The 16,186-nt window shown below is 40.4% G+C and overlaps 1 protein-coding gene across 2 annotated transcripts in view; it reads left to right on the plus strand.

Annotated features, from left to right (window-relative positions):
• The window catches only part of ARHGAP10 (Rho GTPase activating protein 10), a 256,918-nt gene that overhangs the window by 93,393 nt on the left and 147,339 nt on the right, over positions 1-16,186 (plus strand). Inside the window, exons 4-7 of one of the 2 annotated variants that reach the window (XM_070415283.1) lie at positions 672-743; positions 8,811-8,912; positions 13,578-13,688; positions 15,676-15,780. In XM_070415283.1, the coding sequence (XP_070271384.1) occupies positions 672-743; positions 8,811-8,912; positions 13,578-13,688; positions 15,676-15,780 (390 nt within the window). Of the gene's footprint in view, positions 1-670; positions 744-8,810; positions 8,913-13,577; positions 13,689-15,675; positions 15,781-16,186 lie in introns of both variants that reach the window. The other variant, XM_070415284.1, reaches the window with a different exon arrangement.

Here is a 16,186-nt window from a genome sequence, read left to right on the forward strand (position 1 = left end):
GTTATAGATTCTGTCTTCAAATGAAAGCCCTCCCCAGCCAGTGTAAGAGTGAGTGCGGTTGTGGTTGGAGTGCGTGTGTGGCTGCTGTCTTGTCAGTCTCCCCTTCTGTGCTGTGTGCCAACACGCCCAATATTTACTAACCCATGAGCTCCGGGGACACTGCTTCGCTGGCACCTTAAATCCTCACGAGGAATTTTCAGCTGTGAAGGGCAGACTGAGTGTTTTTAAACTTGCAGCCACAAACCTAGCCCTGAACATAATGTAGTCTGATAACTAATAAAGGAATGTAATTGACTTTTCAGTTTCTGAGGAGAGGGAGGGGAAATAACACCCTTAAACAGAAGTGTTCTGTTAATGGATGTGATAGACCCCGTTGCTATGTTAAGACAACCTTCCTGCTATTTCTCAGAGCTGTGTGGGGCTGTGTGGGGCTGGGTGGCGCCTTTCCCTGGCGTGGCGCCCCACCTCTTCCCTGAAAATATTTGTGGAGAACCTAGTGTGTTCATAAATTTAGAAGTGATTCAATGGCTGCATTGGCGGGGCTAGATAAAGCAGTTAAAGGTGTTGTTCATTTTATTTCTGGGTGGGATGGAAGAGGGAAATGCAGTACTAACTTTTTCCTTTTGGGAAAACTAATCTGATGTTCTTTTGTTATCACCCTTGTTCTCTAGGCATTAAGTGTAACTGAAACCCTGATTAAACCCTTGGAAAAATTCAGGAAAGAGCAACTGGGAGCTGTAAAGGTTGGTGTCTAATTTGAGTACACTTGTAAACAGAAAACGTCGGTGCCTCTGTGCCTCAGTGTGCACTTTACTCACGCTTGGCAGCTTCGCAGGGGCTGTTGGAACAAACCATCTGCTGTTTTATGTTTTAAATGTGCATTTTCCCCTGGGGGTGGGGATATGAAATGAAAAACAAAACAAAAAACCTGGACAGGACCAGGAGGCCTCTAGTAATCTTCTTGGGCTGCACTATTCCATATAGAGTTTTAAGACTGTCTTGAACCAAGCAACACATTTACCCAGAGAGGAAGTGCCTAGCTCTGTATGGAGGAGTGGAGCATTGCCGTGGGTTAGAGAGCTATTTAGAAACTCGGCTGCACCACGAAGCCATTGAAACTAGGAAGAGGCTGTTAGGCTATTGGGATGTGATTTCCTTCCATTTATTGAGCTTCTGTTAGGGGCCAGTGTTGTTACAGGAGCTGGGTCATCCAGGATGAGTGAAGCACACTGCGCTCAGGGATGGAGGAGTGAGCCAGGATTTCTGGGAATAATGCATGATGTTGCCACAGGGGGCCTGGGATATATTTAGCAACTACTAAAGTTTTCCTTAGAATTGAGCTTTGAGATTATCCCAGAGAAATAAATTCCACTAACCTTTCCTCTGAATTTTGTGCCATGTACTCCAGGGAGAAAAAGTAACATTCTGGGCGTGGTTAACCATTTTTGGCTTGGCCCAAGGAGAAGAGAATAACATCAGTTTTAAGCAGGGAAGAGAGTTTTTATATTTGTACTCCCCCCCCACCCCCATGTGAAGTGTTGGGTATGTGAAGTGTTTTTCTTTATCTTCCTAAATATACTATTAAATAAAAAAAATATACAAATTAACATTGAGGCCTCAATGGCTGTAGCTATGCAGATGGGCCCAAAGAGCATCAAGTTTTTAGTTGCTGTTTATGGAATCAATTTTCTTTTAAGCCATTTGTTAAACTGTTAGACATTTCTTTTTGGTATAGTATTTTACAGTTCTTAGGATGGAGATATATATATATATTTATTTATTTTAATTCTTACCCAAGGATATGGTTATTGATTTGAGAGAGGAAGGGAGGGAGGAGGGAGGGAAAGAGACAAACATTGGTCATTTGCCTCCCATTCATACCCCCACTGGGGATTGACCCTGCAACCTAGGTATGTGCCCTGATCAGGAATCGAACCTGCAACCTTTTTGGTGTATAGGATGATGCTCCAACCAACTGAGCCACCCGGCCAGGGCTACGCTGTGTTTTGAGGCGAGGTCAGGGAGGGTAGGTCAGGGAGGGTGTCTCCAGTTTCCTTCCTGGGATCCTTAGCTGAGCTTCATGAAGCTGAATTGTGTTCTCTGGCTTTGTAGCAGGACACTGGCGGTCTGGTTTCCCACCTGAGACTTGGACAAGTACTGGGCTTTAGTTTCTGATGTGTAACATGAAGGACTTGGGGGCTCTGACTGCTCTGTTTTGTTGTTTTATTATCTGTTTTATGATCTTGTCGTCTTAGGGTATTTTAAAACTTGAACATCTTAGTTCTTTTCTCTTTTAACATTTCATTGGTGGGTATTGAATGCAAACAAATGTCCATTTATTATTTTCCTTATTTTACTGCAATGATGGTAGTTGTATGGCAAGGATTATGTTCTGGAAAAGAAACATGATTGTGATTTAAATATATTTTCTTTTTATTTACTGTCCACCCTGCTTGGTTTTCCTAAATTCCTTCCTCACCTTGGATTTTCTATTGACTCCTCTCTGTCAAATGTCCCCAGCTTCTTGTTCAGAGTATAGCCTATAAAGCAACTTGCAAAAGAAACTGCCATATGGAAACGAGAAATTATTTTAATAGTTTTGGTTTATGCCTGGAGCTGGTTAGTGGCCAAATTCTATCCCAAAGTCCCCCTTTTTTATTTCCTCATTGTTCTTCTGGCTTCAAGTTTATGAAGGATCCATCCTACCTTCTTGTGCTGTACATTATGTGTTGCCTGTTATACCTATTGATGTTACCTTTGAGCAGGCCAGTCACTGTAGGTCATAGGCAGAAGCCTTTATTTTTGATTTACCAGCAGTCTTGTATATTATAATAAAGAGTAGAGAATGGTGATGTTCTTGTAATAGATAAACATCTGCTTCTTTTATTAGATTGCTAAACCTTTAAGAGAAAAGACTATGCTTTATTCTTTGTTTCCTAGTAGCCTCTACTCCGTCTTACTCTATAAGGTATCTAATAAATAACCAATTCTACTGAGAATTCTAGAAGGCTTTGTAATCGGGGCATTTGATTATTTTCTACATCTCTGCTTCCTAAACATTTAATCATATTTTGACAAGCACATTGGTGTTGTTCCACTGGTTTATCTACTTACCTGGGATACTTAAGAAAACACACACACACACACACACAAACAACTGATTCTCTTAGGTTAAGGATCTTCTTTGAAATAGCATAAGGCAGTTTCATGTGGGGATTAAAAAAAAGTCTTTTACAAGTTGACCACAGCAGAATTTTTTTGGATGTGAATGACAAAACGTTTGTCTTCTCTTTTCTCCTTTTTCCCATCTGGTACTGCCCTTCCCTTCGCCTTCATCTCGAAGCTCTTTCAGTTCTGTTTACTCTTTTCTCCAATTTCTACAATCCTGATTACGTGTTTAACTTGTGGTTGTACTGTCATCTAAACTGCTAGGTGGTTTTGTAAATTGGATTTTTTAAAAGCCCCAAGGTATCTTTTCTACTGTTTGCTTTTTCTCTGTGGCTGTATGTTCCTTCAGTCATCTCTCTTTACTTTGGGTGTGTCCCTTCATTCTGTAGATTCTGCTGCATTTTCTTATGTACCACATTCTCATCTCTGTTGAACAAGCCCCATTTTCCATCGCAGGACACAGGTGGGTCTCTGCTGTGTCACACCAGGTTGCTGGTCCGTGTCCCTCATGGCCTAGCTCAGCTCTTACCTCCTCTGAAGTGGTGTCGCCTCCCTCGGGGTTTGTCACTTACTCCCAAGTGTCCACACTGCACTGTCAATAGTTGACTTAGGCGCAGGAAACGAATACAGGTCCCAACCCACACAGAAGCCAAGTCGAGGTGTAAGAACATGGAGAAATGCTAGATCTCGGTAAGAGTTACAGTGGGAGAACTTAGAATCGCTCCTCCAGATTTTCAAGCAATCAGGTAATGAAAATGTGGCTTCCAGTAAAGAGGGGCGTGCCGAAACCACATGGGTACAGCAAAACTTACTATTATTTTTAATACATTTTTATTGATTTTAGAGGGGTAAGGAGAGGAAGAGAGAGAGAGAGAGAAACGTTGATGTGAGAGAGAAACATCGATCGGTTGCCTCCTGTATGCATCCTGACCGGGAATTGAAACTACAACCTGGGTATGTGCCCTGACCAGGAGCCCAACCCGCGAACTTTTGGTGCACGGCCAGAGCTAAACTTCTATTGATAATAGAACTTATTTAAATGCTATTCTGCAAAGGCTTCTTCTGTTGCTTTTTGACTTAGAAGGCCCTTCTGTCTTCTGATGTCTGTGAAAATACTTTTTTTTATGACTTCATTTTTTACTGTTACTTGTTCAATCCATCTGGAATTAATTTTTTTATTAATATTTTTTTAATTGATTTTGGAGAGGAAAGAGGGAGAGAGAGAGAGAGATAGAAACATCAATGATGAGAGAGAATAACGCATTTATATTTTTCTCCTCAGTGATTTGTAATGACACCTTTTTATGTATGTGTATATATATGTATATATGTGTGTTTGTGTGTATATATATGTATGTATGTATATGCACACACACACACATCATTTCTAATGTATTCAGAAGATCTGATTGTTTAAATTGTGGTTCTTAGCTTTATGAATTCCCTTTACCAATTACACAGTGTGCATCTTATTTGACCAATTTTGCTGTTTTAAGTAATAGCTCTTCACTATTTTTTTTTGCATGTGAGATTTTATTAGTGATTACAAGCTGACTTCCCATTAATTATTAATTACATTTAACCTATGAACATAATTTTGTTTGGCTTACTCATGTCAAAACATTTTTAAATTTGTTACCACTATTTAAAAATCACTGGGTTTTCCAGCTCTTCCAGAAAAAATCAGAGGATGGCCTGTAGGCTGGGCCTATATTTCCATGAGGCAGAAATGTGCTGGAGCTGTGGTGGCTGCCTTCCCCTCCGGAGTAGATAGGCTTTCTGGTTTGCCACTGCCCCACCCGCCTTAATGAGTTCCTTTTCCAGCTTGCTTTAGTCATTATATTGCTACCCAACCTTTATTATTATATTAGTACAGGGGTCCTCAAACTTTTTAAACAGGGGGCCAGTTCACTGTCCCTCTGACCGTTGGAGGGCCGGACTATAGTTTTAAAAAAACTATGAACAAATTCCTATGCACACTGCACATATCTTATTTTGAAGTAAAAAAACAAAACGGGAACAAATATAGTATTTGTATTTGCATGTGGCCCGCGGGCCATAGTTTGAGGACCCCTGTATTAGTACTTGAGTTTGTAATGCAGTTTTATAAAAAAGCTTTCATTTGTATTTAATTTGAACCTTGATAGAGCCTTTTGTCTTATGTTGCTCAACTATACACACACACACACACACACACACACACACACATATTCTAGAGCAGCGGTTCTCAACCTGTGGGTCGCGACCCCTTTGGGGGTCGAATGACCCTTTCACAGGGCTTGCCTAAGACCACCGGAAAACACATATATAATTACATATTGTTTTTGTGATTAATCACTATGCTTTAATTACGTTCAATTTGTAACAATGAAACTGGGGGTCACCACAACATGAGGAATTGTATTAAGGGGTCGCGACATTAGGAAGGTTGAGAACCACTGCTCTAGAGGCCCGGTGCACAAAATTCGTGCACTCAGGGTGGGGGTGGGTCTCAGCCCAACCTGCACCTTCTCGCAGTTCAGGAGCTTTTGGGGGATGTCTGACTGACAGCTTAGGCCTGCTCTCTGCTGTGGGAGTGCACTGACCACCAGGGGGCAGCTCCTGCGTTGAGCATCTGCCTCCTGGTGGTCCATGTGCGTCATAATGACCAGTCGTTCTGCTGTCGTGCCGAATGTGAGGGGGCGCAGGCCAGGCTGAGGGACCCCACCAGTGCACGATTGGAGCCGGGGAGGGTCAAGGGAGGTTGGCCAGCTTGGGAGGGATCATGGGAGGGCTCCAGGGTGTGTCCGGCCTGTCTTTCTCAGTCCTGATCGGCTGGACCCCAGCAGCCAGCTAACCTACTGGCTGAAGCATCGTCCCCCTGGTGGTCAGTGTATATCATAGCGACTGGTTGACTGTCTGCCCCCTGGTGGTCAGTGCATGTCATAGTGAGTGGTTGAGCAGCCTTAGCATATCATTAGCATATTACACTTTGATTGGTTGAATGGCCGACCAGTCGACCGGACACTTAGCATAGTAGGCTTTTATTATATAGGATAATTCACACACATACATATACACACACACATACATACATACATATATGTATCCTATATTGCAGTGTTAAAGAAATAATTCATATTATTTCAGTACAAAAAGTTATATGAGCACAAAGAAACAATAATACTCTAAAGGGCATTGAGAACAGATGCAGGAAGAAATAATTATGTAAGTCTTATGACTCAAAAACAAAAACACAGCAGCATTTGTATAATACCATACTCTGTGTGAATGAATGTATTTCCATTCTCAGTGGAGGGTGTAATGTTGTTTCTTGGCTAAATTCTTTCTTCACAGAGCCTTGATATCACCCTTTTCTTTCATTCCAAACTTGACCCACATGTTAATTTCCATCCCCCACTGTTGCTGAGTGTGCTGGGTGTTTTGATGCTGATTTTAGCATCATTCCTTCTTTTGTCCCATGCTGTGATTCAGAAGAAATCATGAGTAGAAATGTTTTCCACATTCCTGGTCAGAAGTAATCTGCAAAGATAGTGAACCTTTTTTACTTGGTGACCTTGCATTGCAGTAATCTTGTAAATGCAGCTGCATGGCTTCCATTCCTGTTCTCTTTAAACTATGCGGACATGCTCGGAGAATGCTGGGACTCCGGGCAGTTAGAGTCCTAAGTGGCCATGACTAGAACTTGAGTCTCCTGACACCTAATCCAGTGTGCCCTGTACAATACCAGCTTTTCTGGTTTTTATTTTTATTTATTTACTTTAAAAATTGATTGATTTGAGAGAGAGGAAGGAGGAGGGAGGGAAAGGGGGGGGGAGAGGTAGAGAGAGAGAGAGAGAGAGATTTGTTGTTCCAATTATTTATGCATTCATTGGTTGCTTCTTGTATGTGTCTTGACTGGGAATCGCACCTGTAACCTTGGCGTACTGGGACAACACTCTGATCAACTGAGCTACCTGGCCAGGGCTATATCAGCTTTTTTAAATAGTGTAGATTTTGTAGTAATGGCCACATGTTTGTTTTACTTTATTTTTCTGTTACTACAATAGTTGAGGAAGAGTATAATCATGAAAAGCAGAAGACAGAGTAACCATATATTTATGCCTTAAACTTAAGAAAAAATGGTTGTACATTAACCTAGGGCATAAAGAAAAAGTGCTCCTATTTCAACAAAAGTTTATTTGTACACATGGGTATAGGATAGGATACAGAACATTAGTATTGGATCTATGGGTGAGCTAGCGCAAAAAATACTTCCTGATGTTCTTGATAAGAAAACCAAGGTGTTAAACTTTGTGTGTGAAGTTGTGCAGCTAGTATGTAATAAACTTCAGTTCCTGCATCTGTCTCTTATACATCAGTGTGTTCTTCAGGTGAGCTGGCAGCTCCTGACCTAGGGTCCCACAGGAGCAGTTTGTAGTGCCCACGTAGTGAAAAAAATTATGATCAACGCAAAGGGATAGACTGTATGTGCTTTATTCAGGCTCCTTGCCTAATCCGAGCAAGATCGTACCAGAAAGGGCTGGACTGGTTCATTATTTTTGCTTTAGAAAGGGGAAGTTGGAAAACAGGGAAGAGAATGTTCCTTTCCAGGAGGCACTGGAGAGTCAGGGGGAGCTTGCAGTTAATGGAAACATTTTGACAGCATGAGGACATAGCGTGCTCTCATTGGTGCTCAGAAATATTTATTAAAAAATCTGCTTAAGTTGGCAAGCAGTGTGAGGGGAGATAGTTTTTTTCTGTGATTAAAATGTTGGTCACTTGTTTTCTCAAAGAGCTTCTATAGCAAAAGAAAGCAAATGCTAGTTCTAGGCAGTATCTGAGAGATGTTTGTAACATTTACCACAGAGTCTCAGTATTATTTTAGGCCCTTCGGGTGGCATTTCTGGTCAGAGGATCTTATTATTATATCCATCCTGGAGACAATTAGGGAGAACTTTCCCCAAGATTTCCCGCCCCCCCAATGTGATTATTATTATTGTTATTAATATAGAGAAAAAACTCAGTTTTAAGTGAATTCCATTTCTGTGCCAAATCGATATCAAGTTTGATTTTTTAAAAATGTTTTTATTGATTTCAGAGAGAAAGGGATAGCGAGGGGGAGAGAGAGAGAGAAACATCAATGATAATAGAGAATCATTGATTGGCTGCTTCCTGCACACCCCCTACTGGGATCGAGCCTGCAACCCTGGCTTGTGCCCTGACCAGGAATGGAACTGTGACCACTTGGTTCATGGGTTGACACTCAACCACTGAGCCACATTGGCTGGGTGCAAATTAGCTTTTTTAACCTTTATATTCTTATTATATATCCTTCTTTTACATTTTTAAAAAATACGGGATAAAGTGACATGGCATTAATTCTAAACACTGGTAAGTATGAAGAGTTGGAAAATAACAGGGTTGGAATAAAGCCCATTCAAGGGAAAAAAAGATAAGTGGCTCTTCAGTTCTAATGCTGTCTTGTTGATGAATAATCTGTGGCCTGAGTACAGATAGATTTTTCAGATAACGTCAGTCTCAGTGGCACTTCTTTTACTTTCAGATTATTTTTCATATTTTGAACTTCCCAGTGAATTTACTATGTGTATGCATTTTCTTTCCTGTTTAATCATACTTGTCTGTGTTTTTCTGATTTGTAGGAAGAAAAAAAGAAGTTTGACAAAGAGACAGAGAAGAACTATAGCCTAATTGATAAACATTTGAATTTATCAGCAAAAAAGAAAGACTCACATTTACAAGAGGTATTATTTTTATTTTTCTATTCATTCATTTCTAAAATTGAATAAGCAGTGTATGTCTTTTTAAAAGCTTTATTAAGTTTATTGGGGGTGACAATGATTAATAAGGTTATATAGGTTTCAAGTGTACAATTCTATAATACATCACCTGTATATTACATTGTATGTTCAGTACTCAGTCAAGCATCCTTCTGTCACCATATATTATTTGTATATCTTTTTTTAAAAGGTGTTTTTATTTTAAAAACCTTAAAAAATATATTTTTATATTTTTTATTGATTTTAGAGAGAGAAGGAGGGAGCAGGAGGGAGAGGGGGGAGAGAGAGAAACAGAGAGAGAGAGAGAGAGAGAGAGAAAGAGAGAAAGACATCCATGTGAGGGAAAGGTAGATCGGCTGCCTCCTGTATGCCCCCTACTGGGGAATCTATCAATCTTTTGGTGCATGTAACTTAAAAACTTTCCATGTAGGATATTAGAGATGGAAAAAAATGAACATGTACTTCCCTGAATGAAGGAAAAAGAGTTTTTGTGGAACAAGACACAGAAAAACTAATACATCTTACAGTGAACAATTCAGTGTGGATTCATAGTATCACAATCTTTGGTTCTCAGTATATATTCACAGGAACAGTTTTAAAGAGCATTACTGAAGAACAATTGTTATTTTCAGGAATTGAGTTATTGAATGGCTTTCAAGATTTCTTTTTTTAAAAAATATATTTTATTGATTTTTCACAGAGAGGAAGGGAGAGGGATAGAGAGTTAGAAACATTGATGAGAGAGAAACATCGATCAGCTGCCTCCTGCACACTCCCCACTGGAGATGTGCCCGCAACCAAGGTACATGCCCTTGACAGGAATCGAACCTGGGACCCTCTATCCACTGAGCCAAACCGGTCAGGGCTCAAGATTTCTTGAAGAAATGAATTAAATTTAACAAGCTCACAGGCCATTTTGCTCTTATGTGAAAGCAGCATTAATCTTATTTAATACTGAAGATTCAGGAGGTTCCATTTCATTAGATAGAGAACATCTGTTTTCCTTTTGTTAATAGACTCATTGTTTTTTGTTTTTTGAGGGAGTTGTACGTAAGGAGAAAGGAATTTATATCTTATCTCTCATTTTCTCTTTCTCTTTTCTAAATTTCCGGCCACTTTTTTCTCTCTCACACACACTTGAATGCAAACTCAATGGTTTTCAATTTGGAACATATGCTTTCCTTGAAAATAATGCTGTGTGCAGCTGTTAGGCTCTTGACTCATCCTATAAAAGTGTGATTTTTTTTTCCATTTGTTCATTTTTAAACACATAAGGAATCCTGACATAATTTACCACTACAATATACACTTACTGAAGTAGCATAAAAAAGACACTAGCAACATTAACTCTAGTACAAACCTGGGTTATTTTTAAACAGCAGAATGTAATTGCAAATTGTGTGTGTTCATTTTGACCTTACCCACATGTCACACTTCCTTTTGTCTCTTTAATACCTTTGACTGACATTTGGATGGCATTTGACAGTTTGGAAAAGTGCTTTTATATCACTCAATCCGAACTACACTACTGTATTAGGCAGGTAGGGCTCCCCTCATTCTCTACTTTGTTCCATATTATATAGAAAACCACACCCCCTACCCTCTGTCAATTTGGAAGTGACAGCTGTTGTTTTCATAGGTTCTCTTTATGCTGCCTCTCTTCTCCCCTTATCTCTGTTTTCAGGTATCCTGAAGGGATTTTCATGCCCCGAGTTAATTTCCATTTCCACTTCACTATCGAATTAGGTATCTCATTCTAAACATTGCTTAACCACAATCTTTAGAGTCATCCTTGGCCTTTTCCCTTACATCCACACCCAGCCTGCCAACCTCTGTCTTCTTTAGTTGCAGAATATACTCAGAATCACCCTGGCCCAGCTGCTGGCATCTCTCAGCAGATTTCTGCAGAATCCTCTCAATTGGTCCTCCTGATTCCACCACTGTATTCCTACAGTTTATTTTCTATAGGACAAGCTGAGTGAACCTTCATATGGTTCCTCTTCTCCAAACCCTTCTCACAGCTCCCTCCCACCCCACCTGTGCTCATACCCACATGACTGCCAGGCTCTGGCTGGACTGAGACAGTTGGATTCTATGCACAGGGCCTTTGCATTTGGTCTCCTTACTGCCTGGTATGTTTCTAACCTAGATCCACAGGCCTCACTCCTTCAACTACTTTTTCAAATACTCTCCATTCATTAAGAGTTTTCCTACAATTAATTTGCTGGAGTGGCTCACAGAACTCAGGGAATCATTTACTCCAGTTTACCAGTTTATCATAAAGGATAATGGAAAGGATGCAGATGAATAGCCAGATCAAGACATACGTAGGTGAGATCTGGAAGGGGGTCCCAAGTGCAGAAGTTTCTGTCCCCATGAAACTGGGGTGTGCCACTCTCCGGGCACCTGGATGCTTTCACCAGCATGGAAGCTCATCAGTTCTTATGTAAGAGTTTTATGGAGCTTAATCTGTAATGTCCCCCTCCCCATCCCCTTTCCTGTCCCAGAGGTGGTGGGCGGGTCTGAAAGTGTCACCCCTCTGATCACTGGGTCTTTCCATCACTGTCTAGGCCCCCCCCCCCCCCTCATGCCCTCATTAGCATAATCTCTGGTGTGCTCTCAAGGGGCTGCTGGGTATGGTCAAAGACACTCCCGTCACTCAGGAAATTTCATGGGTTTTAGGAGCGTTGTGCTAGGAATCTGAGACACAGACCAAATATAGTTATTATTGCACCACATACAGTGATTCCCTTTTAGACTTGAGTCAGGCCAAGGAGAGTGCTGCAAGGTATACATGGGTGTCCATAGCGTTGTTGTAAATGATGGGCTACGGACAATATCAGGGATACTGGTGATTTAATCCTGGGTTAATGTTCTGATTATTCATTAATTTGATTAATGAATAATCAGACCATTAGAGGGGCATGGATAGCATTTGACTGGCAATGCTAGGATGATTCCAGTATCACGAACAGCCAGGAGAGAGAATCAGCAAAAACATAAAAAAAACAAACTTGGTAAATCTGACCCTGGTGTAATTTTTTGAAGGACATTTTCCAGTAACAGAAACATGAAGAATCTATTCATAGCTTCTCATATCTTTATTTGGTTAAATACTCAACAAAATTATGTTGTTTTTGCTGGGAGTTGTGCCTGTTAACTGCTGGTGATGGATCTAGCAAACTCTAGTTTAATTAGAGGTATAAAAATATCATGATTCTGATGAGTGTGAGGTAGAAATTCTCATTTGGGCTTAGTAATACTTTTTGTATTTTAACGTTATTTTGCTTAAAAATCATTTAACAGGAAAAAAATTATATGTTAATTTTTTTCTCCTCAAAATTAAGAAAACATTGGTAGGGTAAAATAGACAAAAATTAAAATTTATGATTTTAACTATTTTCAAGTGTACAATTCAGTGGCATGAAGTTTATTCACATAGGCAACCATCACCATCCATGTTCAGAACTTTTTGATCTTCCCAAATTAACATTCTGTACTCTTTCCGTACTAACTCCCCATTCTCTCCACCCCCAAATCCCTGGCAAGCTCCATTCTATTTTCTCTATCTTGTTTTAGAAAAATATGTTTTTATTGATTTTTAGAGAGAGAGGAAGGGAGAGGGATAGATAGAAACATCGATGAGAAAGAAACATCATTGATCGGCTGCCTCCTGCACGCCCCCACTGGGGATCAAGCCTGCAACCCGGGCATGTGCCCTGACCGAATGGGGACCTGTTGGTTCCCTGGGTGCTCAACCACTGAACCACACTGGCCGGGCTCTGTCTCTCTTAATTTGACTGTCTTAGGTACTCATGAGTACATATTTTGCATATCTTTTTGGAAAAATGTCTGGATGAATAATTTTAAAATTATAATTAGCCAAATCCGGGACTATATTACACGTTGGCTTGTAAGAATGGTTCCGGAATTATTTCTCTGCTGTTCCTCCGTGGAACTGCGCTCCTCTTCCAATTCCTTTCTGCTTAGACTGAATACCCTGGAACCTTCCTTTTTAAGAGTAGTGTCCTGACCATCTGGTGCCTGGTCATTCCCTGGGGACGAGGCACTGTGAGGATTCAGGAGCAGGACTTACTAGGCATGGGCTTCCAAGCCTGATCCATTTGAGAGCCGGTTCTTGAGATGGTGGCATGAGTGCCACTTCCTCACCTGCTGCCTTCCCTCATGGGTGCTGAGGTGACTGGCGTTTCCCCAACCTCTTTCCCTGGCCGGCCTCAGACTTCTGTGTGTGTGGTTCAGCCTTGGGTTTCAGTTGTCTGGGTTTTTCATGAAGACCCTTACTGTTTCACCTTCAGTCCTTTGGGGTCAATGTCAATACATAGACCAGGGTCGGAAACTGTTTCTGTAAAGAGTCAGCTAGTAAATATTTTAGACTTTTGTAGACCATGCGGTCCCTGTTGCAACCTACTGAATTCGGCTGTTGTAGCAGGGAAGTAGCCATCAGTGGTATATAAAGAAACAGCCATAACTCGTTTCAATATAGCTTCATTTAGAAAAAGCAGGCAGCGGGCCATACGTGGCCTGTTGGCTTTCGTTTTGCTGACTTGTGATCAAGAGTTTCACTCCTTGCTGCCTCTAATTTGACCAGCCTCAATTATTTTAACGTAGGCAGACGTCCAAGTGGAGCAAAACCGGCAGCACTTTTACGAACTGTCTCTCGAATATGTATGTAAGCTGCAGGAAATCCAAGAAAGAAAGAAATTTGAATTCGTGGAACCTGTGAGTATTGTAGCTGGTTGTTCTGCTGGATTTTTGTGGTGTGACGCAAATGTTTTTGTTTTAGCTTTCATTAATGGTTTCTAGAGGCTGTAGTGCACATGTATGAAGCGGGGCACCATGAACTGTAAAGGGTGGACACAGCCATGAGGTCAAGGAATGAATCACCGACACATCAGTTCGTGGATTTTAGCCTCATCTGCACAGCAACATGTGATGGGTATCATTTCTTTTGCTGAGTGGTCTCCAGGACTCTGCCATGAGGTGGAGGTTCATCTTTAGTGAACATCCCTGTGAAAGAAATGCTACTGGAATGTGAGTGAGAGGGGTAATACTCACTCTACTCAAGTTTGTTTCCAAAGCAAGTACACCTGTCCAAACTTGGGTACTTTCAGCAATTATTGATAACAGATTATTTCTAATACAAGTCCCAATGCTAATGCCAACCTAAGTTAAGAACCAGTGTGTGGAACATTTGAAACTATTTTGTGTTATTCTGAGATTGCTTTATACTTATGTTAGAAACACATGATTTTTGTTTGTGCTTATATAGATACTAGAGGCCCGGTGCACGAAATTCGTGCAAGAGTAGGCCTTCCTTCCCCTGGCTGCCGGCACCGGCTTCCCTCTGGCACCTGGGACCTGGGCTTCCCTCTGGCCACTGGCAGGCAACAGGGTCCCGGGCTTCCCTTGCAGCCCCGGAAGGTCGTCCAGAAGGATGCCCGGTCTAATTAGCATATTATGCTTTTATTATTATAGATATTCTAATAGCTTCAGTTCTGTATATAGTAAAGGTCATACACATGAATATACTTATTTTCTGAATAAAATGTAAACTGTATTTCATACTGTGGGTTTTAGCAAAAAAATCAAGAAACTAGAATTTGTCAGTATTAATTTTAATGTAGATGTTTTTGTGTCTGATTTTTTTTTTAAACAGCTTCATTGGTATAACTTCACATGCCTTACAATTTATCCATTGTGTAAATAATTTTGAGAAACAAAAAAAATCAAGTAATGATTAATGAAAAATTGGCATTCATGGGAGGTATGGTCCAGTTGGAGTAATAGAATTAACCTAAATTAGAGAAAACTTTTCCTTTCTTAGAACTTTCTTTTCATCTGAGATAACAATGGACGACATTTATTTAGCATTTGCAATGCTCAGTCATCGTTCAACTCAGTGTTCGAAGACCTCTCCTGTGTTCATGCAGTTTTATTCCACAGAATGACTCAATAAGGAGATATGTTTATAATCTCACTTAGCAAATAAGCAGGTTGAAGTAGAGTCGGTTTCATTACTTTGGCCAAGGCCTCCTGACGGTGCTGAAGTTGGGAACTGACCCATCCTGGCCACTGGAGGTCAGAGTCCCAAGGTCCAAACTATTCACTCCGTGACATTCTGAAGAAGATGGATTTCAAGATTTCCTCAACTCTCACCCCAAATCACTTTTGCTCACTTAAGATTTACTCACATGTGGGGCAGAAGCAGCTGCCTTCTAATCGAGAGGGGCAGGTGGAGAGTTGGTAGGAAACCCAGGGCTTAATTACTGCTCCTCTCTGCCTAGTGACTGAAAGTCCTTGTCGACAAAACAGGTGGCACTACCCTGGCTGCCATTTAGCTCTTTGATTCTGTGACTTCACTTTCTATATAGATTCTGTTGACCTACAATGATAACGTTTCAATGATAAACATAGCAATTTTCTCTACTAAAAAGAACAAATGGATGTAGAATTCTTTTTCTCTTACACATTGTACTATAAACACTGTCTCATGGCTTTGATATTTAAGGGAAAAAAATCACAATTTTTTTAAAGGGCATATTAAATAAGATGCATTTGGGTTTAATTGAATTCGAGTGATTTCCTTTTAATTATTTTACTTCATTAGAATCACAGTGGGATAAGGGGAAATAACTCGGCTGTTTTTATTCTTTTTTTCCTCCTGAGTTTTTTTGGTGCTAATGTGACTCTTTCTTTTTTGTCTTAGATGCTGTCATTTTTTCAGGGAATGTTTACTTTCTATCATCAGGGCCATGAACTTGCCAAAGACTTCAATCACTACAAAATGGAACTACAGATCAACATTCAGAATGTAAGGAAATGAAAGCTTTCTGGTATTAGAAGATGTTAGAGATGTGTGCTTTTGATCTGTATTTGTTACATGCAAAATCTTAAACCCTGATCTGTTGGTATTGAGAAACTGAGGCTACATTGCCACCTTCTGGTCAATGAGCGTAACAAACTGCTCTCTTAACTGGGTGAGGCTCAGGGAATTCTGCCACCTGGTGGCTCTTTTTAAAATTTCATGCAATTTATTTTTCTTCCCTTGTTTTCTGAAAAGTCACCCAGTATGTTTTAATTTTTATTTTTTCCAGTTTTATTGAGATATAATTTCCAGACAACACTGTGTAAGTTTAAGGTGTACAAAATACTTGACTTACATATATAGCAAAATGATTACCATGATAAGTTTAGTTAATATGTCACCTCATGTAGTT

This window comes from Myotis yumanensis, unplaced genomic scaffold (genome assembly GCF_028538775.1).
Source record: "Myotis yumanensis isolate MYYU_CA2020_CCGP unplaced genomic scaffold, mMyoYum1.0.hap1 SCAF_5, whole genome shotgun sequence".
NCBI lineage: Eukaryota > Metazoa > Chordata > Mammalia > Chiroptera > Vespertilionidae > Myotis > Myotis yumanensis.